The 25,849-nt window shown below is 43.1% G+C and overlaps 1 protein-coding gene across 1 annotated transcript in view; it reads left to right on the top strand.

Moving 5' to 3' along the window:
* CELF4 (CUGBP Elav-like family member 4) overlaps nt 1–25,849 on the top strand; it is a 716,072-nt gene that overhangs the window by 381,703 nt on the left and 308,520 nt on the right. Inside the window, 1 exon segment of the mRNA XM_030004110.2 lies at nt 22,520–22,568. Coding sequence (XP_029859970.1) covers nt 22,520–22,568 — 49 coding nt within the window.

Here is a 25,849-nt window from a genome sequence, read left to right as displayed (position 1 = left end):
TGGGTGGATGCTGTCAAGATGAGGTCCAGCAGCATTTTTTCAGGGATTTCAGGGACTTTGCCAGGCAATTCCAGAACTTTAGGCCTTGTTTGCTTATGTTTTTGGTTTAATTATCTGGAGTGAAAGGACATCTTTGCTTTGTATTTGAACAGCGACTCATCACCTGCCCTCTCTAACCTCAGCTAACAGCATTATCTCCTCAGGTCAAGTGAGAAAAGCCAGTGCTCTTGTTGCTGTAGGTGACAGGTTCAAACCCTTATAATCATCCATGACAGCACTTGTTATACTTATTTTTAATGAGACTTTTTCAACCTCTCGCTTTCAGCTCCTTTATACCACCGGTCTTTGGTTTTTACTCATCATCGCTTCCAGTTTTTACATCACTTTCCTTATTCTCCATCAGCAGTTTTGCATTTCAGTTTGTTTGTCTGCCTTGAAAAGTTTTCCCTAAGTGTTTAACTCACATGTTCATGGTCAAACTTTCGTATCCATGGTGTTAATCTGGGTTTGAAGTCTAGCCAGAAGCATGTCACAATCAAGTGCAAGCACACACAGATCTCTCCTGCTTGGCCTCTTTCTCTCCAGCCTGGGAGCTGGAGAAACACACACACACAAACACAAATGCACACCACCACCACCCCGCCCCAGGGTACAGCCATATCCTGTTCTTTCAGTTTAATATGTATCTCCAGCACTATCAAAATTAACAAGAAGCCACCTTAATCCTGCTCACTCATCACAAAGCCCTTTCTTTCCTGGGGATCGGCAGTTACTGGCCTCTTATCTTAGAGAGGAAGTAAATAAAAGAAAGGAAAAGGAAAAAAAGACACCTTTCCCCTCTTGCATAAGCTGCACACCGGCCTTCTTGTTATTGATATGTGGCTTAAAGTGCTGTCTGGCAATGAAAACGTCACAGTGATAAGAAGATAACCTCTGGCTTTGGCAATTCCTGGTAAATTGTTGTACACCTCTGGCTGGATGCAGCTTCCCTCACTTTCTGCTTAGACTGGGGGATGCTGACACCCTGGATCAGAGGGTGAGGTACCCCAGAGTAATCCCTTGCCCTCACTAGTAGTGTTTTATGAGTGAATATTGGGTCTTCTCCCCCAGTTTCTCTCCTGCCATCACCGCTGCTTTGACTGGGGTTTGCTCTGCAAGGAGCAGAGGGAGGCGTAAGGAAGAAGAGTCATAAACTGTGAGATTTGACATTTACTGGCCAGGAAAGAAAGGATATCATCAGGAGCTGCACTAGCTGGCAGAGAGCTCCACTTGCTGGTACCTAATCTGAGCTGTTGGACGGAGGCACATCAGGGAGGATCGCAGTGCAGAACAGACTGGTCATACTGGAGGGGAGGAGAGCAGTGGAGAGACGTCATGCTTTGGTGGAGGCAGGCTTTCCTTTGTTTGCATACACTCACATGCTCATTACCGTTCAGGCTCCAGCGTACCTCAGTAGCGTGCTTGCTACTGTACACTTAGCTGTGTTTGGTCTCTGAGCAAAGCCAAAGCTTTGTTCTTGTGGGGTGGATTGGGAAAAGGTGAGGACAACTGAGCAGCAGCCTTGAGCACCAGGAGATATGTATGGTGGATCACAACACTCAGAGGGCAGCAACCCACGCTGGAGCCTTGTTTTTACCACACAGAAGTGCAGTCACAACTTCTGTGTCCTGTCCCAAGCCACCCGGAACTTGTAAAAAACTCTGATGTCATTTGATAAAGTAATATATATTAGTTCTTCCCAGGATGGGGTGACAGCATTGGTCCTTTCGGGGATGAATGCGATCCAACCTTCCTGTAGAATGAGAAGCGCGGCCACGTGAATTGACTTAGGTCTGCCGCTTTGCAGTGGGTGATGAGATTCTGTTGCCTGTGCCACCACCTCGTTGTTTTTCTCAGGAGGTAGTTTGTTGCATTATTGTTGTTCCTGCTGCTGTTGTTTCAATCTTTCACAGGAGATTATATAAAACAGCCTCTCCATGAACCAGAACACATCTCTGGGGAATATGATGACAGCATCCATATCTTAAAAAGCCATAAAGTAGTACGCACTGTAGAAAGTAGTCGTTCCCAGTAATAAGTGCAGTATGACTTCCAGGAAAGGTACCCTATTGTGACAAGCTTGCACACTAGTGCAAATCTGAAGAAAAGTACCTCTAAACCCACAGATTTTGCCATGCTTATTATTTTAAAGAATTTTCCTTCCCTAAATTACTTCTGCAGCCAGAACAAAGGCCCTTAACCCTTGACAGACTGTAGCCAGTTCCTGATGCTTCCCAGGTGTGAATCTTAAACTGATTTCTCTTGAAGTCTCCATCACAGAGAACTACTTAGCAACAACTGAAAACATCAGTTACCAACATTCTTCTCATACCAAACTCAAAAACATAGCACTATACCAGCTACTAGGAAGACAATTAGCTCTATCCCAGCTGAAACCAGGACATCCCTTAAAACAGCAGCTCCCTGGAATTTTGCAGGGTTTGTGCCTTGGTGCAGTCCAGCCCATGTGGACCCTGACCTTGATGGGTGAACAAGCTGCTAAGGTGTTTTCTTCCTCCCTGATCTCACGCAAAGATTACTTTCTGGGTTATATATAGTAGATGGGAGGCCTGATAACAGGCTTTTTTCAGGTGTGGCAGGAGCTGAAGGCAAGAAGGGAGGCTAACCAGAGCTCTGTGACTGCTCAGTTACACAGGGACAGAAACAATCTCCAACTGTATATTTGCAAAGCATGCTGCACCACAGAGCAGGGCGCTCATTAGAAATAGCTGTATTTGTACCTGGAGCAAAGAGCACTGAGGACCATCCTGCTGCATCGTCCATAGTGGAGCCCAGGGGATGGAGGAGGAAAGAGTTTCCTTTCTCTGCTCCTCGACTAATCTGCTAGGAGAATTCAGGCCACTGAGCTGTAACTACCTTGGGCCACACTGAGAGAGCTGAAATGTCACCTACATCCCTGCAGCTAGTTAGTCAAAGAACAAGAGACTCCCAAGTGTTATTGAGAGTGCCTAAGCAAGGTGACTTATAGGGTCCTGTTTAGAGCCAGTGAATGAAAAGCCCTGGGCACAGTGCAGGTCAGCCTTTCCAAATATGGCCTCGTCTGCCTCAGTTTCCCCACACTGATCGGTGGGCGAATGATGCCAGCAGCCACTGCCCTCAGTTAGGTTTTATTAATGAACTCCGGGACCATTAAGTCAATAGATCCTGGAGAAGTGTCACTATTACAACCATCCACGGCAAGGGAAAGCACACTCCCAAGCAGGGAGAGTGTGGAAGGCCTAATGAACATTGAGCAGAGCACTTGCTCTGCACTCGCTTTGTCACTGCTGGGCAGCCTTGCCCTGACAGAGCTCCTGTCCAACCAGGGACGTACATCCATTCATCATTAGTCCTAATGCAAGCTTGGGAGTTTTAAAGCCAGGGCTAAATCAGACCATCTTAATTTGCAGGCTTAATGCATTGCATATTATCCATATCCTTCCTATGGGATTTATCTTGATTAAGTGCTAATTTGTAACTGGTGGTATACCCAGTGAAGTGACTGATGAGAAGGGTGCCTGGGCAGAGAGTCTGTGTTTTGGCAGCGGTGCAGACTGAGGATGGGAAAGTGCTGTTCCCGCTGCAGACACGCAGGCAGGCAGCACATTTTATGCACATCTCCCTCAGCCTAATAGGCGAACTGTCCAGAAAGGTTTAGCTTGGGTTATTCTTCAGCTGCGACGGAAGCCAGAGGTCTGCTGTGAGAGAGAGGACCAGATTTATAAAGGGTTTTGACCATACTTAAAAAGTCTACCCCTGGGCTGTTGTGCAGCCCTGTCTGTGCAGAACAGCACAGGTCAGAAAAGGTGTAGCTGCTTCAGATAACCAACTGTAGGCAGCCGTTTATAGATCCCAGCTTGCACATCTTCAGTTGCATATTGAATCTGTCCTGTACGTGCCCATAGCCGAGCTGCCTGCCCCATCCCCTGCAGTGACACCGGCCCCTGCCCAGCATCTTCCTCTGTCTCACTGCTTCCACTCTGTGAGCACCAAGAAGGAGCTGGGGTGAATGTTGAGTGGGTGAGACCATTTTAGACACGATCCCAATCCCGATTTGACCACAGAACAGTTTGGAGATCCTGTCAGTAATATGCAAAAGCCTTTTTGAGATAGGCAGGGCTTTTCCAAGGAGCTAGGAAGCTGTATTTCAGGATACTTTCACTCTGCTGACCTTCACTTTGGAATGAGAAACAAACCTTCCCCTCCACCAGACACACCAAATCTTGGATCAATCTACATCAGCATGTAGATTTTACAGGGTTTGAGGAGAAGCGACCTTTAAGCAAAAAGGGGTTCTCAACTTTTGCTACTGCAGCGCTGGCATTTCACTAAAATAAAAGCCTTTATTTCAGCTGCTGTTTTGGTATCTGAAACTGTGACTGGTTCTGTAACCACCTGTCCCCCACAATTCATAAAAGCACACTGAATATATGCATTAAACAAGTCTTACACCCAGAAACACACACACAGAGAAGTCAGGTCAAGCTATTTCATAGTCTTATTTTACAGAAGGGTGAAATAAAACTTTATTCAACTTTCTCTGGCATGGTAATAGTAAACCCAAGGAAGGCATCTAAAAGTCTTAATTTCTGTTGTATGCTGTACAGAGGTGTTCTGCATTAGCAGCATTTCTCCTTTTGACTGTTTTTCCTAACACTGAAAATAGTGGACAGTTTCTCAGCTGATGGGTACTGCTTCCTTTTACTTGGGTAACTAATGACAGCAGTTGAGGGGGAAGGGGGGTGTTGGGTAGAAGGAAGTTAATTAATTTCAGGGTTTTTAATCTCTTTTCTTTTGTACCAAACCATAAAACAAAAATTCTTCGGGAGCCAGAACATGTACCTCCAGTAATCGAAAGAGAGGCAAGGATCTGACTAATAGATATTACGTTCCATTATATGGTCTTGAAGTCAATAAACATTAGGTTACCTTCATGCAGTGAAAAAAGACCAGATTTATTAAAAAATCTTATCTGGAGGGTTTGCATTTCAATAGGATGTGAATTTGCATATTTTAACAATAACCTCCCATCATTCTGTCTGATCTGTGCTCAGTTGGCCATACAGATCACTTTATCTTGAATAGATTATCACCGGTTTAATAAACCCTTCATAATATGCAGGTATAACAATGGTACTTCATTGGATAAAGGAGGTATTAAAGTTCTTTTTCTGGAAATAGGGGTGGCCCAGCTAGTGATTAACTTTATACCTCTGTACATCCCTGTGCTGAATACACGATTGAAGGAGAGTATTCCCATTATTCACATTCAAAACGGACCGGCTCTTCAGAGCTCCTGTTAACTCCTCATTGCCCAAGGCAGCTGTGCAAACGTGGGAGTCAACAAAACCAAGGCTGTCAGGGATGTTATCTCCAGCAGTGACCACTACCTGAGACGTCAGGAAAAGGAGACAATTTTCCCCCAAGCCAAGTCCCTCTCCACATACAGAGTGTGATCAGTGCCGGGCTGTTTCATAGAGGAGACACCTTCTCAGTGCTAGATGGAAGCAGGGTCAACACACTGCTCTGCAAAGAGCCAAAAAGGCTTCTAGGCAGATAGCTTAGACACCTGGTTTTCAACAAAAAAGCAGAATTATTCTTGTCTCTTGTCCCAGGCTTTGACTTACTCTCTGCTTCCACTTTCCGCACAGAAGCTCATTGTCCACTGGTTGCCCTTTGTAAGAGATGAGTCCATCTCATAACTCCTGTGTCCTGTCTTGTCATCTCAAAACGTTTGGTTGGGAGCAGCACTCTCACACCCTCTACAGGAGCAAAATAAGTCACTGCCAAATCACAGGGCTGGCTTTTGCCTCCTGCAGTCTCCACAGGGACAGACTATTATTTACACATGCCTGCTGTTCGAGGCTCCTGACCACTTTTCTCATGAGACACAGGACAGAGCATTAGGGCCAGTGCACTAGTGACGTGGGCAAATATAATTTTCATGTTGTCCTGCAATTTTTGATTTCTTCATTTTTGTTTCTTTATTGATATTTGCATCCTGACTTCAAAAAAACCTGGTATTCTTCCTCTCTTGGGTATCCAGTACAGAGCAGGCAGCTGTGAGCATTAACTGTCCACACACAAAGCTTAGACAACCCGCAGGCTACTGTGGCATTAAGCCCAAGCTTGTAGACCTTAATGAGAGATCATGTTCTCTCAGGACCAGCTCTGTGGTCACGCAGCCCTGGGATCTGGACTGCCTCACGTCTGACCAGCTGGGAGCACAAGAATAATGAATTTTGGGGCTGAGTGTGCATGCATGTGTGAGAAAGAGAGAATATGTCACATACACGTTCCCCAAGATACTCTTGAGAGCAACTAGAACTTTTCACACTCTCTCCCTCCTCTGTTTTCTTTTTCGCTGCTCAAGCTGTGTTCGTGCTTGCTTTTCCAAAGCTCCCATCATGAGCTTTTTGCTTCTCAAGAGCCGACATGCCGGTGTGCTGCCTGACAGTGGGAGCACAGCAAGGCTAGTGAATAATTGAAAGTTATTGACCTATAATAACCTGGCATTATTGACCATAAATGATTTAGTTAAAGCACACACACACGCGCACACACCATCTCACGTGAAGGAGCTGAATTTTGAATTGCTTTTGTCCAGCACTGGCTCAATGGAGCTTGTCACAGGGGGGAGAGGGGCATTTTGGCCCAGCATGAAATTAATGTTTATCAAAACAACATTTCTGATGATGGTCTAATAAGATTCTTGTGAGGAATGAGCACAATACCTGGAGCCACAAGCAAATTGTCCTGAGTCTTTACTCAAAGCTCTATGACGGCACAAACCTTTCCTGAACTTCAGCAAAGTTCACAGATTTTAAGGCTGAGGAGGACAATTTTCATCAAGCAGCCTGACCCCTGCAGTAAGGTAGGCTAGAGACTAATGAATACCAGGACCAATAACCTGTCATCGAACAGGAGCATGACATTTAGGGAGAAGGAAAAACATCCAGTTTTGATGTCAGACTTCCCACTCTCCTATTATTTTTCATTTCTGCTGAGCCAGCTCTTTCCCTCCAAAGTGGAAGCACTGACATCAGCTCCTTTGGAGCCACAAAATGTTGGTCACCCTGCCTGAAAGCCTGCTCAGGGTTCATGCCTGGCCTCAGGTCCCCGTCGTCTCGTTGGATCTGCAGGGTCAGGCATCCCCATCTCCAGTGAAACCCTAATACCTTCCTGTGTCTGAATGCAACCCTGTAAAAGTACAGGTGTCTGGGCTGGTGAGTTTGGCTGGGTCAGATGAAGATGTGAGCGAGTAACTGTTTAATTGAGCCAGATATCTGAACAAGATATAATCCCAGACACTAGCACAACTGCCATATGCCCTCCTAAGCTGGCTGTGTTTGTGTCAGGATCTGAATTTTGTGGCTGGCCCCTGTTATGGAAAGTTTCTGCCCAGCTTTTGACAGCTGAAACTTTGCAGCTTGGACAAGTTCCTGATTATCTATCAGTGTCAACAAAGAGCTGTAAAAGCTTCTCATTAGCTTTGTGGGTGCTGTTCTTTATATACAAAATAGCCAGGCTAGCTGTGCCTGGCTTACTTTGTTTTTCAGGGTCAGATGGATGAAAGAAAGGATCTCTTTGGTTTCAGATTTGCCTGACTTGGAGCTCTTGAGAGAGGACGTAAGAACAAAACTTTTAACTCTCAGTGGTGCTGACCCATGGTAAGGTAGCAGCTATGAATTGGCATTTACAGCACAGAAAAGAGTCAAGATGGAGGGATTCATTCCCTTGCTTTTCCAAGTTCAGGGCAGATTTTTCCTACTGACTCCAGCAGGCAGTGAAAGCGCCTGGAGCCGCTCCCACAGTCCAAAATCACTGCAGACAGTCAGTCGCTGGAGTCAAAGGTGCGATCCAGTCTGTGTACTGAAGTAACTAACTTTTGAGTACATTTTAAGTACCTAATGAAGCAGGCTTCCCGGAGTAAATCCTTAATTTCTCCATCTAGGAAATTGGGTCTGCATAATTTAGTTGTCTAAATTTAGGCAGCCAAGAGCTCCCTCTGGAGGTCTTCAAGCAGCCCGTTTCTCTGCACGGGCAAGGCCAGGCGCTTACTTCAGGAAGAAGGCATTTCGTGAGATATCTGTAATTTAAGTACAAGCTAAGTCTTTTCATTAAGCAAATAGGGTCTCTCCCAAAATTTCCAATTTTCCTTCCAGTACTAGAGCTAAATTAGGGGGTAAGGCCAGCTGCAAAGAAACAATTGAGTTCTCTCTAAGGTCAGGTAAGGGGCATGATAACCTAGGATATAGCCTCCTTGTCTCTCAAAAATCACTGGGAGCAGTGGGAGAAGTGCAGTGTCTCATCTGTATGTGCACACCATCGCTTATTTGGGCATACTCCTGAGAGCAGCCCAAAATACCTGACTACAGCGGTACATGACACCAATGTCCAAAATGGCTTCCAGCTCTGTCCTTCCTTCTTCGCTGTATAATTGACTATTATACCACCATTATCTGTGCCTTGATACCTTGGATTTATGGAGCTTCTAACAAATATAAATTCCCCTTTGCACACACCCCATTTAATCAAAACCTTGCTGGTTTAAGCAGTCTGTTTTATTAAATTACCAACCTATGAAGCCATTAACTCAATTAGAAGCAGCAGTTCTGTAGTCTTGAACAACCAACGGGTAATATTGCAATGGTATACGTTATGCAGAGTATAGCACATTATAATAACACTGAGCGCTTATATAGCATTTTAGAAATTTACAATTTTGTAGGAATAATATCTAATTAATCCTCACAATGGGCCCTGAAGGTAAAGATTACTGTCTAACCCCTTTTTCCATGGAGGAAACTAAGTGGGGAAGAAGACGATAGGTAATAGACTTCTAAAAAGAGTTCAAGGCCGTATCTTTCCACACTGTACGTTCACAATAAGTAGACTTCAGACTTTCCAAATTTCCTTCTGAGAAAATCAACATCGAGTGACCATTATCTCCCTTTCCTGTCTCCATATTGTAGTGTGTAATGGGCTGAGTTTATTTTAAAACATCTTTTCCTTTTTTGGGGGGGCGGGAGGGGACAGGGAGGGAGACCCCAAAGGGACATTGAAATCTCACAGGAGTAGGTTACACCCGTTACACATAAACACCTCAGGTAACTGCCTTTAGTGGTTGCTGTGGTTGTCTTGTGCTTCTGGGTGCTTTCAGGAATCAAACAGCCCCGGTTTCAAAACTCAGCGCCAATTCATGACCATCATTTCCCACAACTGTGTTAACCCAAGAAATTTTACTTTTCACTGTCAGGGTAGAAACACCCACAAGTTCACCTGTGTCACCTCAGCTATGTGATCTGACAGCAAATAACGAGGATGGTCACAGGAGCTCATCTAACTAGGCCTGGGTACCTATGATCTTTCATGCAGAGACTGCAAAGATAAAAGGGTTCAGATGGGAAAAGTCATATATAGGGCACAAAAATGATAGTTAGAAGTATCTTGGTAACAAAGTAAATGGCAAAGATCTTGGAGAGCAATATCCAACACTAAAACTAGACCTGTTGATCTCAAATGACTGTTACCATGAGGTATTATGTTTCCTTGCTAAGTAAAGTAAACGAACTGCCAGGTCCATCATATAGAAGCAACAATGAGCTGCTGACAATAACAGCCGATCCTAAATGTAAGGATTTTGTCTAAAGATTTACGTATGTACATTTTTGTTCTATAAAATTTAATAAAAGAATTTTTTTTCTTTAGTTTTCAGCAAAAAAAGTTTTTTGGGACAGCTTTGTATATTTTACTAGTTTTTGAAAAGTAAACAATGGAGAAGTAGAGATGATGAATAGGAACAGGAACTGGACTTGATTTGAATTTGAAAAAAGAAAGTGACAGATTTAGGATCAGTATCTGCTTTAAGCAAAGTACAGAGAGGAAAGAAACAGCTTAAAACAGTGAAAAGCAAATAATGCTTCTAATAATTAACATTGCCTACTGTAAAGATGCATCATTCATAAATTAATTCGAGCAATCATGTGTGATATGATAATGTAAATAAGAGAGATTTTATTTTCATGTATTCATTTTCTTTGAGATATATTTTGAGCATTAAGAATTCTCTTCTATTCTTTAATTAAAATTCTTGTTAAGAAGTTGCCCGGGTCCAGAAGTTGAGGATTTAAGGAAAGCACTGTATGTCAGGAGACTGGTGGTAAAGCCCCAAAAGCTAGAAATGCTGGCAGTGCTTGTAAGCAGGGCTAGATCAGAGTTACCTTTAAATACAGAGAGGTTTGCATTATACCCTAATTCAAATAATTAATGGGTAGTTTATTTAAAGTAGATGATCTAAAAAAAACCCCCATGATTGTTCTCAGTGGTCATGACTCCAATTTATCTCATTTCATATTTACACCATGTAGCACCCAATTCACACTGCTGAGAGAGAAAGTACAATCTGGCCCAAATTTTCAAATATGCTCAGCACCCAGTGGACCAAAATCTTTTAATTATCTCTCTGTGTATTTGAGAACATCCTGCGTTTGAAACAGAAGGTTCCTTAAGTAGTGTGATTTCTTGCTTGGTTTCCCTCTCTGTGTTTTTTTTACTCTCAGCGTCACATCTTGAGAATATTTCTCTGCAGTGATTTTGGAAGGACACTGCTAGAAAGCGGCAAGCCTTGTTCTCCTCCGCTCTGGTTCAAACATGTCAATGCTGCTTAGGCTTGCTACCGATCCACAAAGAAGAATCAGACCCTGGGAGTTCAGACACATACTGTAAAAAGGTTAATGGCTAATACCGCCGGAAAGTTTATAGCTGAACTTCTAGTGGCTCTGATCAACGCTCTGTCTTTAATCAAATGCCACAGCACGAGAAGGGGAAGGAGGGAGGAAAATGCAGTTGGATGAGTTGTCTCTTCTTGATGAGGCCTCTCTGGTTTGCCTCTTCCAACTTTATCAAAGCTGAACACTCTATGCAAGCAAGTGAGGGAGTCAAGCTTGCAAGCAAGTGAAAAGCAAATGGGGGTGAGGAGGAAGGGAGTAAATAACTTGGAGCTATGGGCTCCAGATGCCAGAGGTGGCATGCTGCTTCTGGCCACTAACAGATGTGGACAGGTGAACCTTTACACCAAATCAATCATCATATTTATTCTAATTGTATCGTAATATTCCCCCAGGAGCTCAGTTCAAATGAGCTTGACATTATTAAAATTTTAATGCCCAGTTTTCATAGCTGAATGAATATTTAAAGGGTATGTCCCAGGCTTAAGTTATGATGATGAAGAAATTAATGGAATGTCTTGTTTAATGCTTTGGTACATGTTGATGCAAAAAAAAAGAAAAAAAGTGATCGTTCAGGGCAGAAAAGAAAGAAAGGCAATGTTTAGGCATAATTAGAGGAGGAAAGCATCAGCGATGCATTAGTATCAGACATCGGTCTTGTTGGATAGCTCTCAGCGGAGAGGAAATATTTATCATTCGGGAGGGGGGAAACCAGGGTGCGGTCAGGGACCAGAAAAGAAGCAGCTCCACATGAATGACAGACAGATCAGAAACGAATCCCTGGGAGTCTCCGACCACATCCCTACGTGATAGAATGAGATTGCTAGCCTTCGCTGTCTGGAACAGACACAGAAAATCATCTTTGTTACCCAACCAGGGTGTTTGTTTATTGTAAGTACCCAGATCAACTTTGAAGGATGACATAATTAATCAGCGATACTCATCAGTCTGGTAATTATGTTATAAATAATTGTCAAAACATAGGACTAGATGATACCAGTTATACATAGGTGAGGGTGGGGGGTAGCTCCTTTTGCATTGGAGGGCCTGATTCTGTACAGGCTGAAACAAGCATAGGGAATTGCATTGACTTTGAGGATCTGGAATCTGGAAAGATTGTGGGGTTTTGTTTTGTTTTTTTTAAGACTTCCATGCTTTTCCCAATTCAGGAAATGTTTGGGGAGCTAAGGATTTTTGTTTTCTTCTCTTTTTGAAGGCTATACTAATATCTGCAAGGCTCCTGCTTGTGCTTATTCATTTGCTGTTAGGAACAAAGAACTAACTTGGGTGGCTGGATGGGCTTAAAATCCCCCCCCCCCCCAATATGCCTTTCTTAGCTGTGAAAGAGGACTGAAGAAAAAGTTAATGCTCTAAGTCCTTTCACAGAAGATTTTCTTTAAAGGGGCACTGTCAAGATTAAGATAATCTTATTCTTTCCTTGAGTCTTCCCTTGTTTGTTTGGGGTTTTTTAAATTAATTTTTCATTGAGGTGCTGGAGCGTGTCCAGAGAAAGGCAACGAAGCTGGTGAAGGGTCTAGAGCACAAGTTTTCTGAGGAGCGGCTGAGGGAACTGGGGTTGTTTAGCCTGGAGAAAAGGAGGCTGAGGGGAGACCTTATCGCTCTCTACGACTACCTGAAAGGAGGTTGTTGCGAGGTGGGGGGTCAGTCTCTTCTCCCAAGTAACAAGCGATAGAACAAGAGGAAATGGCCTTAAGTTGCACCAGGGGAGGTTTAGATTGGATATTAGGAAAAATTTCTTCACCGAAAGGGTTGTCAAGCATTGGAACAGGCTGCCCAGGGAAGTGGTTGAGTCACCATTCCTGGAGGTATTTAAAAGATGTGTAGATGTGGCACTAAGGGACATGGTTAGTGGTGGACTTGGCAGTGCTAGGTTAACGGCGGGACTCGATGATCTTAAAGGTCTTTTCCAACCTGAATGATTCTATGATTTTATGATTTTTTGTTATTTTCCTTTTGCCAGCTCCTTCAGGATCTGCAGCCCCGATCCAATGCACAGCTAAGGGGTTTACCTTTAGGGAAGGTTTTCACACACCTAATTTGAGGTGTGATTTCAAATCAGTTTAGACAAACCAGTGGAGAAGGTGGAATGGCTGCTGGATTTTTTCTGTTCAAACGGGGCTTATTTCAGGTTATCTTAAAATAATTAGTCTATGTTTGTTCATTAATAGAACTGAAAGGAGAGTACAACCATACCACGTGTAAAATGATAGGGATATACCTTGAGAAGGAAGCCCCTATGCTTCACAAATGCCACAGTGTCCTACCTGGAATAAGTTTAGGTCTGGTCCTCCTGGGGTGCAGGACTGAGGTAATGGACTGCTATCTGTTACACTGCAGCAAGCTTGTCCTACAGATGATCTTAAGCCTTGGGAGAAGGGAAATTAGGGTGGGAGGAAGAGAGTGAACACCCTTGAAAGCAGGACCAGTGTTGAGGGAAAATCACTTTCTGGCTCAGAGTGGATCTAGTCCAGTACCAAGGAAAACCGTGTTTGCAACCTCAACCCTGTGATAGCCTCTTCTAGTTCCTGGGGAGGCTATGCTTTAATTCGGGCCCTGAGGCTACCTACACATTTATATCAGTGAGAGAGCCTTTATTTCATGATTCTGGCAGTGGGTGAAAGCAGCTAGTTAATTTACACTGCTTACTCAGTTGTTTGTTAAATGGCAGTGCTGTGGAAAGCATTTCTCCATGGGCAAAAGGGCTGGCTGTGGTTCTTATCTTTGTGGCTAGGCATACAAAGCCACAAGCACAGAAGGTCTAATCTTCTTGGATGGACGGTGGCCAAGCTCCTTTTGCACTCAAAGCACTGAAGTCAATGGGAGGTTGGCCTTGCCTAAAGTCTGCAGAGTCAAGCCAAGCAACCATTAGTGGCAAAGGCGGCGTTTGGGTCTTGCTTCAGAAGCAGACATAAAGCCTAGAGAATGAAGAGCACAGCAGGGAAGCGCCAACAGCCAGAGGTCATGGGCTTAGGATAAGGAAAAGATGAGAACAGATGTTCATCTCTAAGTGAGGAGGCAGGGGTTATGTCTATAATGCCTTGAGTAATACATCTGTCTCTCTGGCCTGCTTGCCTGCCCTGCTCACATCCATGCTGAAGAGGCCTCTGGCCTCTACGCAGTGAACCCAACACGCACAAAGCCATGGCATGCCCCATATGCAGCGAACACCCTACCTTTCCCCTTATCTGCACTTCCTCACCAAGGCAGCTCCTGAGCATACTCCAGACTGTGCCTCTGCCTGGGTGAGTACCAGCGGCAGGCAGGGCTGGGCAACCTCAGAGCAAACCAACACAGAGAGCATCCGAGAGACAACTCGGATACAAGGTCTGAGAGCAAGCTTTCGACTAGGCAGTGCAGGCACAGATAAACCTACAACCACAAACACTCGAGCTGAGTACACATTGCAAAACTGATCTAGGACCCTGGCACATATTTGCATCACTCATTTAAGTTCTATGTTGCCACCTAGATACAGTTATTCGTTAGCCATGCTGGATAGTTTAAGGCTATCTCGGTTGTATCTATATGGACTACCTTCATACGTGTGGATTATGCTGTTGCTCTGCCTTGAAAGAGTTTAGGATCACAATATCTAGGCTAAAAGAGAAGTGGTTGCTTTCTACTAAATGCATGCAGAGTTGGCTAATAGAAAATGGCAGGGATAGAAAAGAATGATTTTAGATAAAAGGTAGTTTGGGCACATTTTAAAATTGGCTGTAAATTATCTTGAAATAAACTCAAGTGGGAAATTAGAAGAGAGGTGAGATTGTGGAAAAGCTTATCCCTACTGATATTAGGGAAAAGGGAGGAAAGGACAGCAAAAGGCTTCCTTAGTTTTATAGTAGAATTTGATGTTCATGAACAGAATTTCACATTGTGACTGCTCATGGTAGCAGCAGGGAACTAGATTTAATGAGCAGGGTGTCCCTTCAAAACTTACACCTCTGCTGTCAGGATACACAGACAAACAGACCCTTTCATATAGCTTAGCATCACCAGTGGGCCAATCCTGGGACTCTTTACATGCTTGAGTATACTCACTACATGTCCAGGGACTTCTCACATATGCAAGGGGTCTGGGACTACAGACACTTTTCCCAAGCTGAAGTCAGCATCCACCAGGCCCCCTTCTTTCCCAGGAAAGAAAGGTCAAGTGCACAAGCCAAGCAAATAAATACCCATCTGGATGATCAGGGCACCGTGCAAATAAATACCCATCTGGATGATCAGGGCACCGGTACCTTAAGGCACAGTCTGTGTGTGGTGGCACAGTCTAGCAGGTGAAAGCAGACCTATCGAACTTCATTTTTACTGTGTGACTGCCCAAAGCTTTAAGGGGATCTCCCGCTGCCTCTTTCACATGCAGATTTGCATACGAAACAGTACTTATAAGATATAAATACTCGAAGAAAAAGCAGTGCTGTCTCTCTTGTTTTGGAAAATAAGGCTTTGTTGTTCCAAGCATCCTGTGCTTTGTTCCTCTTACTGTCCTCAAACCTGCTAAGGACTGAGTTCCCCTTTTACCTTTCCCCACTTCGTTTAAAACCAGAGGCACCGTGAGGTTGAGCAGTACACACTCAGCTTCCCCAAGTACAAATCAAAGGTTTTGTTGTATTGGAAAGACTTTATTTTGCTATTAACAAGATCAGCAGTTTCTTCAAACTCAAGCCCAAACTGTTCTGTGCGGAGAAAGTTTTGGATTTGAAGCCATAGGCTTCTGCACGTGAGCCTGAACTGAACTTAAGCCCCCTCTAGGTTCATCTATATACACGAGACAACTGGAAAGATGAATCGATAGTTAGATGGATGGATTATAATGTGTTTTATATGATATATAGAAAATACTCTCAGAGTGCAGGGATGGCCGGTAGCAATCATTCTCAGGGGTAGGCACCAGAGCATTGACTGATTTGTAAAGGTCAGACCCTTCAAGATTTTTTTTTCATATCTCATACATTCCCATTTCAGGTCTTCTCATCTATTTGTGTACACGTCTATGACACACATCTCGTCAGGCAGGGAAGAGGGTGGTAGGGTGGAATTAAGAGTCCACTACACAGATAAGGTTTGGGATAGAGTCATTTCAGATGCAATGCATTACTAGTGAGTGCTTCTCACAAGGAAAGCCAATGTGATTTTTTTCACCAAACTTTCTGAAACATTTCCTCTCTCTACTCTTTTATTAATCCAACATTGTATCAGTTTGCACTGCCCACACAAAAGTATGCTTAATGTGTAATCACACAGCCATTCATGCAACCACAGCACTTACCTCCATTCCCATGGGGGCAGGTTTTTGCTCCACGCCTTACAGCTGCAATATACAAATACAGAAGGCTGGTTGTATAGCTAACCTATGTTGAAGCAGCTTTCCTGATTCTGTAACATTCACATAAATTTCCCTGAGCTGAGGACCTGGGCCCTGACTTTGTTTTTTTCTTCAGAGAGGAGATTGCTTTGGATTCACTCTTATGGCTATCTAGTTTATATCACTGTAATTCAATTATGTCACTCAGAATCAGGTACACAGTGATTTACGTGAACTTTGCAATTACACACACGCAATTCAATTGTAGGTGATTTTCTTGGCCTTTCCAACTTTGACACTAATATACTTTGCATTTCCTTAGGGCCTTCAATCAAGGCAGATTTTGCTCAATGCTTTAAAGTTATGACCCACTCCTGCAAACTCATTCCTGCCAGTACCTTTACTCAAATAAATAGCTGTGCTGGCTTCAGAGGAATTACTATTGTGTACATGGCAGACCCCGCAAAAGTTGGCAGAACTGGTAAAACGAAATTCCTCGTAGTGTTTTGGGGGGAGATTTTGAACACAAAAACCTTTCTCACTGAAGAAATAAGGAGTAACCATATTTTCTGGAATTTTCAGGGCAGTTATTAAACTACTTATACTTCTAGTTAACATCTGAGCTATGTCATGTTCACCGAGAACTACATGGCATCTTTAGGAACCAAGTTGTTATGGGATGGGATTTTCTTCCATGAGGCTAGCCAGCATCTACAGAGATGCAGTAGTGCCCAGTAAACATTTGCTAGACCTGCTACCTCACATCAACATCCTATCCTTTGTGATTAGGTCACAGCAGTGTTTCATCATTGATTTAGAGGCCTGATGCCTGAACAATACCAAACACAACAGAACATGACTGAGCAAGAAGACTTTATTTGTCATTATATCTGTCCATATAATTCAGGCATAGAAATGACTGGACGTTTGTTTGTTTATTTGTTTGTTTAACACCAACATTTAGATATATTTTTTTCATCAACCACCTTCATGGTACATTAGGGTATCTTTATCTTCATTGTACAGAAGAGAAAGCTGAGAAAGAGACAGACGTAATGATATGACCAAATTCATTCAGAAGACCAGTGTAGAGCTGGAAACAGGCCTTGTCAGAGGTTTAACACCTCAACTTTCTACACTGTACCAGACTGGTTCTTTGGGAACTTCAAGAAACATGGACAATAGAATACCTTTCCTCACAGTTTTTGATACAAAGCCTTAATTAAACCCCTCAGTCTGTTCTCAGGGAGTATTCAATTTTCTTAAGCCCTCTAAGGAGGGGTGGAAAGACTATTCTTAGATAGATGATGACTGTTGTCATCTTCCATGGTCTTATAGATCACACAAGCTCTAGAATCACTTTTTGTCTCCTGAAATGACTTCTTCCTTAAGCACAACCAGCAGATTATCTCCAACACAGCTCTCTTCTGCCTTAGACATGATCTTCCTAACCATTAGTGACACTTCACTGATCTTCAGTAGTCTCCTCCTCTTCTCACTTTTCCTTCCTGTCTCAGATCACATTTGAAGCTATTCAGGGTTTCTTCATCCTTTTTTATTTTCTTCCCTTTCTTCTTCTTTTTATCTCTGCACTTGTCCATTCTCAAGCCTGGTAGACCCTTAGTCCTGGCTAGAAACACCAGGTATATTAATGAAAAAGTGAGTGAGAAGGGTAGTAGGAACAGTGAGAGGAAGAAAGATGGAGACAGTGAGAAATCAGCTGTCTCTGCTTCCTACTCTTCTTTCCCAGGTGATCCTTCTACCTGCTCTAAATTAATATCAAAGCCAGAGGGAGCAGAAAAAGGTTGGTGGCAGAGAAAACGACAACCTTAGGAAAAGAAAAATCATGATGCAGAAAAGCGTCTGTCCCCTGTCTAATTCCTGCAGTGGCCTGTAGCTGATGGTGCTGAGAAAAATACAGCAGCAAGCTCTGACATTTCATTTCTGTGGAGAATTGAAAAAGGGCTTGCTGTAATTCATCGCTTCTTGTAACTCAAACCCTTTTTGACAGGAGTACCTGCGCTGTCTTTTAACAGTGGCACCACGGTGGCTGTAATTGGACATGAAAAATGATGTCGTGTTTCTACTTGCAGGGAGGATTGGGGTGGGGGTAGGTGGGGCAAGTGGCAAGTTGGTGTGAGAGGATGACATCTGGCATTCTTTGAATGGGTTGGTTTTAGGCAAAAGGAAGGAAAAGCCAAAAGGAAGACTATGAGGCGTAACAAATACGATCATCTTGTCTAAGGTGTGCAAAGGTGATAGTAAAGGTAGTATTAAGCAGAGATGAAAGTGCAAAGGATCAAAGGAAAATAAGAAGTGTGATGCTCCTGAAGTTCTAACTCCTCCATCAACTCAAGCACTCATGGCATTTGTGGAAAAAGGACGTGCAACCTCTCTTCCTGAAAATGGGTCTGATTCACAGCCGTAGTGGCATGCAGTGCCCATAGCTCTCAATACAGACAGGGAATCTGAGACACAGGCTTTGCCTGAGGCCACACTGGGAATGCAGTTGTGAATAAAACTCTGGTTTGCCATCTGCCTGCCACCCCTTTGAAAATTGGGTCTGTCATATGTAACCAGAAACCAAAATTAAATTTTTTGGCTCTTGCCTGAATCCCTTTGTGCCTCAGTGGTCTTCAGCACACCTCTGTTACAGCATTGCTGTTGCATGAGGCACTTCAAAGTAAATTTGTGGCCAAATTGGACTCTGAATCATGAATGAGGACAAACATATTATCCTGATTTATGATGGTTTTATGACTATTAGGCATTCTGGTACCATCATGTCAGGAATTTTCATAGTTTATGTAGAGAATAAAAATTTGTAGTCAGGTCCTAAAGGACAGGAGGGAGGCTAAAGAGGAGATAAACTCTTTCTGGGTTAACTAATGGTAAAACAGTATACTTCTTTCACTATGGCAGCCCAACAGGGATAATATAGAATAAGGAACCATGATCATATTTCAAAGGAGAGCACAAAGAGGATCCATGGCCAGAGGAAAGAAGGACCATCACAATGGACACAAGTGTAGCACATCCTAGCGGAGAGCCTAAAAGGGTTCATCCAGCCCATCTGTCAGTTCACATGTTGGATCAGCCTGCCTAGGTCTTTTCCCATGTTGCCAGATCTCTTTTGAAGACGTCTAGTGATAAGGATCAATAAAACTTCAAGCCACATCTGTAGTTCCTATGATCCCACATGGATACCCATGGTATTAATCAGATTTACTGACAGGCAGATCTTCTTTCTCCTATCACACTCTCAGGGTCCACCAAGACACGACAGATGTTAAAGATATCCGTATCAATATTCCACCAATCACTATTGAGATAACTGCAGTTTGGAGTATAAACTTTGGTTTCTTTACATTAAACCCATGATAATTCCCAGCTGAAGAATAAGCAGAGAGCTTGAACCTCTGAATTCCCTTCTCCCCAAGAAGGCATTTTCCAAGACTGTGGAAGGTACATCTGTCTGCCATTTTATTCCCCACTTAGCCCTTTTCTGCTCCCCATGCCAGCTCCTTGCTCCCAGAGTGTCTGTATTTTTTTTAAAAAAAAGAAAATTTCCATAGACGGAGAGAGGAAACTTAATTATTTTCCTCTCAATGTTTCTCCCTATAATTGGTGTCTTTCATGTCAAGATGATCTCAATTTGTATTATGGGCTCCGTGCAGGCAGCACTTTCTCTTTGGTCTATAAAGAAATTGTCAAGTGTATAAATCATAGTGTACATTAAATTACACTAGCTTTTTAGTTATTAATTTCCTCAGTTTTTTCTTCCTCTGTTGGATGCTCATTCCCTCCCTCTTTTTCTCCCCTTTCTTGGGGATTGTATTCTTTTTCTCATGCCCCAAACTGAAAAAAAAACCCCAAACCAAACAAATATTAGTCTCCTCTCATTTTTGCTAAAGAGTCTGATGATCTCCTCTGCCTTTTGCAAACTGACCACATCCAACTCAATAACAAGTAGGAAGAGCTCTGTCTAGTTTTTCTAAAGCTTACCTGAGTTCAGTGGGGATTTTCATGGCCTTTAGCAGGCTTCAGATCAGTACCTACATTGGTAGATTTATGGAGCGTTCTGCATTGCAAGGCTGTGTCCATTTTGGACTCCAGACATTGCCTCTCAGGGCTGTATGCAGCACACCTCCTATAAATTCCTGGCTACTGTGACTATTTCTCTTCCTGACTACTTGGGATGCGGATTCTGGCTGTCTTGGAGTGAGCACCAGGGACCTCTGACCACCCTCTTCTGACCACTGGAGTTAGACTAGCCATTGTGTCCACATTCGGAAGTCTTAATATATAGCATGAGTGCAGCTGTCAAAAGTTAACAGCTCTCAAGTCAGACCTTGGCACATGGATGGTGTCAACACTAACCTGCTGTAAATGCAAACCAATCGCAGTGATTAAGAAGCTGGGGGAAGTTAAAGCACAGTAACTGGGTAGTTTGGCTTCATTATCCTGTGCATGAGAATCAAGACGAGGTTCATCTCACCTAACTCTAACTGCATAGACTACATTCATGATCAGTGGAGAGGAACAGGCACTGCAGAAGATCATTCATCCTTTTCATCTCAGACACCAAACTTAAGAGTGGCTTAAAATGACACTTTTTACACATTTGGAGTTATATGACATAAATTACCCTCCTTACCTGCGTGATGTCAGATCTTTAAATGCTTCTAACAGCTAGCTGCTCACATGTGGTTACAGGAACCCTATGGCAGGATGTTCATCCTGCTGCTGCTGCTGCTAAATATATCACCTCTGGCCCTGCTAATATCTTGTATTATATGTGTGAGCAACAGGTCTTTACAGTTGCAGAAGCAGGGGCTGATACAAGGTTTATCCAGTACCAGATTCTTTGTTGGTTTTAGCACTTCAACTGTCTGGAGTTTGTTGGATGATACAGGCATACAGAAGAGCAGAAATTGCTCAGTAGCGTCTGGAGCCATTGATCCTTCTCTTCGCGAGTGTGAGTCTAACTGTAGTCAGTTTATGGCTAAGTACATTTTCCTCTTGAGACAACAATGCAGCAGGATCTGCTAGGCTCTCCATCATCTTAACCTACTTGTCAGCCAGCTTGATAACTTTTTATTACTAAATATGTGTGCAGAGCAATTAGAATAAATCTAAATGATTATGAACTACTTTCAAAATAAAGGGGAATTAGGAAGAAAACAAAAAAGAAAACTAACAGCCTTGCTGCCCAACTCTGATTAGCCACAGATAAGGGAGGGACGGTATCACTTGCAGGCACCCTGTGACACTCATCAGCCAATTTGTGGTCTGACTTTATTAGGAAGCAATATGTTGGGAGATTCCATTGCCTTATGACTTCCTGTTCCTTGTGTTGCCTGTTTGAACTTGCAGTTTCTTTGGTTGCCAAATCTAAAGGATAATTTCATTCCACTCAGGGGTAGTCACACGCAGAAAGATATTTTGAATAGTCCATCTGCATAGTGTATGGATTACTTTAAGTGACATGGAGGAAGAGGCAAGGAAGGGCCTTCAGATGAAAATCTCAGCTGGTTCTGATCCAATCTGCATCTCCAGCTATTAACTAGAGGAGGGGTATACCCTCACCCCTGTCCATCAGACACCCACATCATGTTAGGCACTACCAGTGAAGGTGATTGTGGACATCTGTTGCGCTCTCTCCTGAGACTGAGTAGCTCTGGGGATGATGATGGTCCCCAATGCTTTTGCTGAGAGGGCTAAGTTGGAGAACAGAAATCCTACTCACAGCACAATGGCAAGGTTTTTATACTTGCTTATGTTCTGATGTAAGAAAGGAAAAAGGTGTTTGAAAAAGCAACAGAGGGAGATGTTTTGACTCTCATCCTACCCTCTTCCCCCACAAAAAAAATCTCAATAGCCAGCACTCCTACAGCGTGTGGACAAACCAGATCCAAATCTCATTCCACAAATATGAAATGGAGTCTGCTATGTTACAGGTGACTATCCTACTGATCTAACAGTGGAGGTGGAATTCACTTTTCCATTTTCTTTTCATCATGCCAATCTCAAGAAATCTTTGCAATTAAAGTTTCACTGATCCTGATGCTCTGACAAAGCATTTCTACTCTGAGACAGTAGTGTTTCCAGAGGAAACTATTAGAAATTTAAAAAGTTATGTTTAAAATTTCATGACCTGTGTGAAATGAGTCAGATCCCTCTCCCAATGTGATTCAACAGAGCTCCTGTCAGGTAAATGGGGTGACACTGATTTACCTTGGACCAAGAAGCAGCCTGTACTCTGTGGTTACTTCTTTGCTTATTAATTGCTTTTTTTCCCCCCTCATGGAGTAAGTTCTGGCGCTGACTATGATGCATGGTTAAAAAACAAAGCAAGCCTCTGTATATGAATGTATGATGCCACCATTAATTATGTGTATCTCTTTGCTCTTTCTTACAGATGAACAGACCGATCCAGGTGAAACCAGCGGACAGCGAAAGCCGAGGAGGTAGTTGACTGCATTGCTTTCAGCCACAGTGCTAAGTATAATTGTTGTCTCTGGCTTCTCTCAGGCAATGTGCTGATCAATTAGTAACGTAATCACTGCCAAAGAAATTCCCTCTGCAGCAAAGATTCTCTTTATTAAATCTCCTTTACTTCGTCTCGCTTTCCTCATATTCAATTATTATTTGATTTTAAAAGGCAGGCAGGTGCCAGCAATTGCCTGGGAAACAAATAACTGCCTCGTTAAGAAGTGAAGCATCAGGCGCTGACTTAACAAAGTTTAACAGCAGTGACGACAATGTAGGTTTTTCAGACCTATGTTGTGCTGAGCTGCAGAGGTGTTTAATTTGGTTAGGATAAAGAAGATATTTTATGGTTTCTCTGACCATGTTGTTTCTGCTTGGACTGAAGCAACTCTACTTTTGGAAAAAGCAAATTCTGAGGTAGCAGAGTTTTCTGCACCTGTATCAGCTTATCTAGATAAACCTGTTGTGCAAACCGAAGACTTCTCTCAGTCCTAGGGAGTTATTCAGGATTTGCACAGGTGTAGCTGAAATCAGGAGCTGGTCTTTTGCTTTTCCATCCTGCACAGTGGATTTGGAAGGCTTTGCTAAGTGACTGTTCAATAGATCACCAGTGATAAGGTGTTTCCTGTAAAAGGTTTTCTACCAGAACTGATGTGGTGATACTTCACCGTACTCTTCTAATAGGGGCCTGTTTGTCAGATCAAACACAGAGCTCACTGAGAAAGTGTGAGATGGTCTGTTATGCTGGATAAATTACAATTTTGCTTTTTTTTTTCTTGTATGTGCACATTTATATATATATACATGCATATATATAATGACATGGTGCTTCCTTCCTCTTTATCCCTAACTCTTTGGGAAAAAATAGAGAAGCTTTTGCCCATATATGCAGTAAAAACACTTGTGCTTATGTATCATATAAATGTGGGAGTAGATTTTGTCATTTAGTAATGATGTGGCTCTTAGATGTGTGAAAACTCTTTAATTTCCACCATAGACATAAACTCTTACTCATTTTTGGGATGACTATCTTTGTGCTGGCATTAGTGGAAATCTCCAGCAACAACTACTTAACAGGAGTAAAATGCCTCGCAGACAAAAGGCACTGAAATTATGTTCTTTTTTCAGTTGAAAGCTTTGGATTCCAGAGGCTTTGACTGCGTCAGTGTGAGGCTGAAACTCTCCAGTGACTCAAGTCATTGGAAGACTTTGTATGTAGCTTGTAGTTAAAGGGCTGGTGTTACGGAGCGGTGAAATCGGCAGGTTGACAGAGGCTCTGTAAGGAAGGGCTGTGGTGCCGTGTAATTGCAGAGCAGGAGAAGAGCTGAGCGCTGGAAAAACGCCAGAAAGCTCAGGGATAAATATTGCACTTTTAGAGTCCCTGTAAAGTAAATTCGAGGGAATTTGGCCAACACTGGGCAGAAAGTATTGGATGGGCTCTGCGATGGCAAATTCTGCTATCAAGGGCCACGGTACCTTTCTAACCTGCAACAAAGGCATGTCACATCATAGAGCATCGTCCGGTGGTTTTTAACAGAACCAGGTCAATTTACCCCCTTTCCCTTCCTGTCTGACTATCTGGCTCCGTGTCTGAGTAGGACTGGGTAAGCCATGGGCAGTTGTCAACGACGATCTCCTAGGGGAAAAGGGAAAGGCTCAGCTGCTTGGACAAATGAGGGGACATTATGCACATTCCAGTGGAGCTCGTGCCGACAGCGAGAGTGAAGGGAGGGCCTTTTGTCTATTTAATTAGACATACCAAAAAATAATAATTAGGCTGGCCAAATTGCTTAGTGCGCCTACAGGGTATGTAGCTCCCAGTGGCTTTTTTTTTTTTTTTTTTTTTATGCAAATCACTAATAGAGAACACATGCCTGGCTTTCTGGGAAGGGTTTTCAAACTCTTTTGCTAAAACCAGCTGCTTTCAGGAGGGGTGGTTTGAACTGCAAAGGGCTCCAGTGGTGGTTTGATTCCACATTATCCGCCACACCAGTGGTTCCCTCCCCATTGTAGTTTAGCTAATTATCTCCCCAACACACACAAACCACATCTTTTCTCATACACTCCGCTCCCATATCGCTCCTATCGGTCGCGATCATAATGCAGGGGCCAAGCGGGTGCACTCATCATTGGCGTGAAAGACGTGTTGTCCTAATTCCCCACTGACAAGCTGCTTCTGGACTGGTGATGTTTCAGGACAGCATGACTCAAGGGCAACTGTGGGAGAAAAGAACAATTGGCACCCAAGGGAGGCATTGTATGAAAACTTACGTTCTTCGCAAGCCCACTGGTTAAAGCAGGCACGGCAAACGGAATGCTAAAAAGGAGGCCCTGTATCTTAGGAGCACATCAAAAGACTTCATTAGGGCTGCAAGATAAAGGTCAACTTCAACAACAAAGAAACTTAAGTTGTAGCTTATTATACCCCATCCATGTATCAGGATGGGACGTGAGGGAAGAGGGGGCTTGGAAGATGAAGCAGCTCTTTTGCACAGCACAAGTCTTTGGTCTGCCCAAAGCCCACACTCTGAATACACCTCTATCTTCTGGCTTATGGGGAATTTTAGTGCCAGGTCAAGGTATTAAAGAAAGAATGCAGTGCTCTTTGAAACTGTAGTTTGCAAGGAGGTTTTTACTGGAAATGGTAAGCAGTATTCCTGAAGAAGTGAGATTGTGTTTTACATAGGGGTAAATACCTGCATTTTGCTAAAACACATATCTTTGACTTTTCCAGCAAGTTCTTCCACAACCCAAAGCTGATGGGAGTCCAAAACTTATTCTGCCCCCCAACCAGATTCTGCTTAGCATTTTTCCCTGTTGTTCTGGAGTCTGGATTTTGTTGGGTTTTAACCCTTCTTGTGTCTTGATTCTCAGCTGAACTGAAAGTGGGTGTGTTAGTATTTAGTATGTGTGAGTGAGAATTTAGACTATCAGACCATCTAGGTTTGGGCAAGAATTCAAAATGTTGTTTGGCACAAATTACACTCAACCCAACAAAATGGAAATGCTGAGTGACCCTTATTAGTTTTGCTGGTTTTATTATTTTGTTTGTTAATCCCCATATTGGACTAGGAGTAAGACAAAGCGTGCAATCCTTTTCAATAAAAACTGGCATTATTTACATTTGTCTGATCTCACAGGAACTAGAAATGAATGTATCCTCAGTACATTTCTCTAGGGAAACAGTCTAAATTAATGGGAAAATTCTGCATTTTGCGTTCCTGCCTGTTTGCGCGTGTGTGTATAGTCAAACTACAAA

The sequence above is a fragment of the Aquila chrysaetos genome, chromosome Z (genome assembly GCF_900496995.4).
Source record: "Aquila chrysaetos chrysaetos chromosome Z, bAquChr1.4, whole genome shotgun sequence".
Classification (NCBI taxonomy): Eukaryota; Metazoa; Chordata; class Aves; order Accipitriformes; family Accipitridae; genus Aquila; species Aquila chrysaetos.
This window is presented reverse-complemented; position numbering and strand designations above follow the sequence as displayed.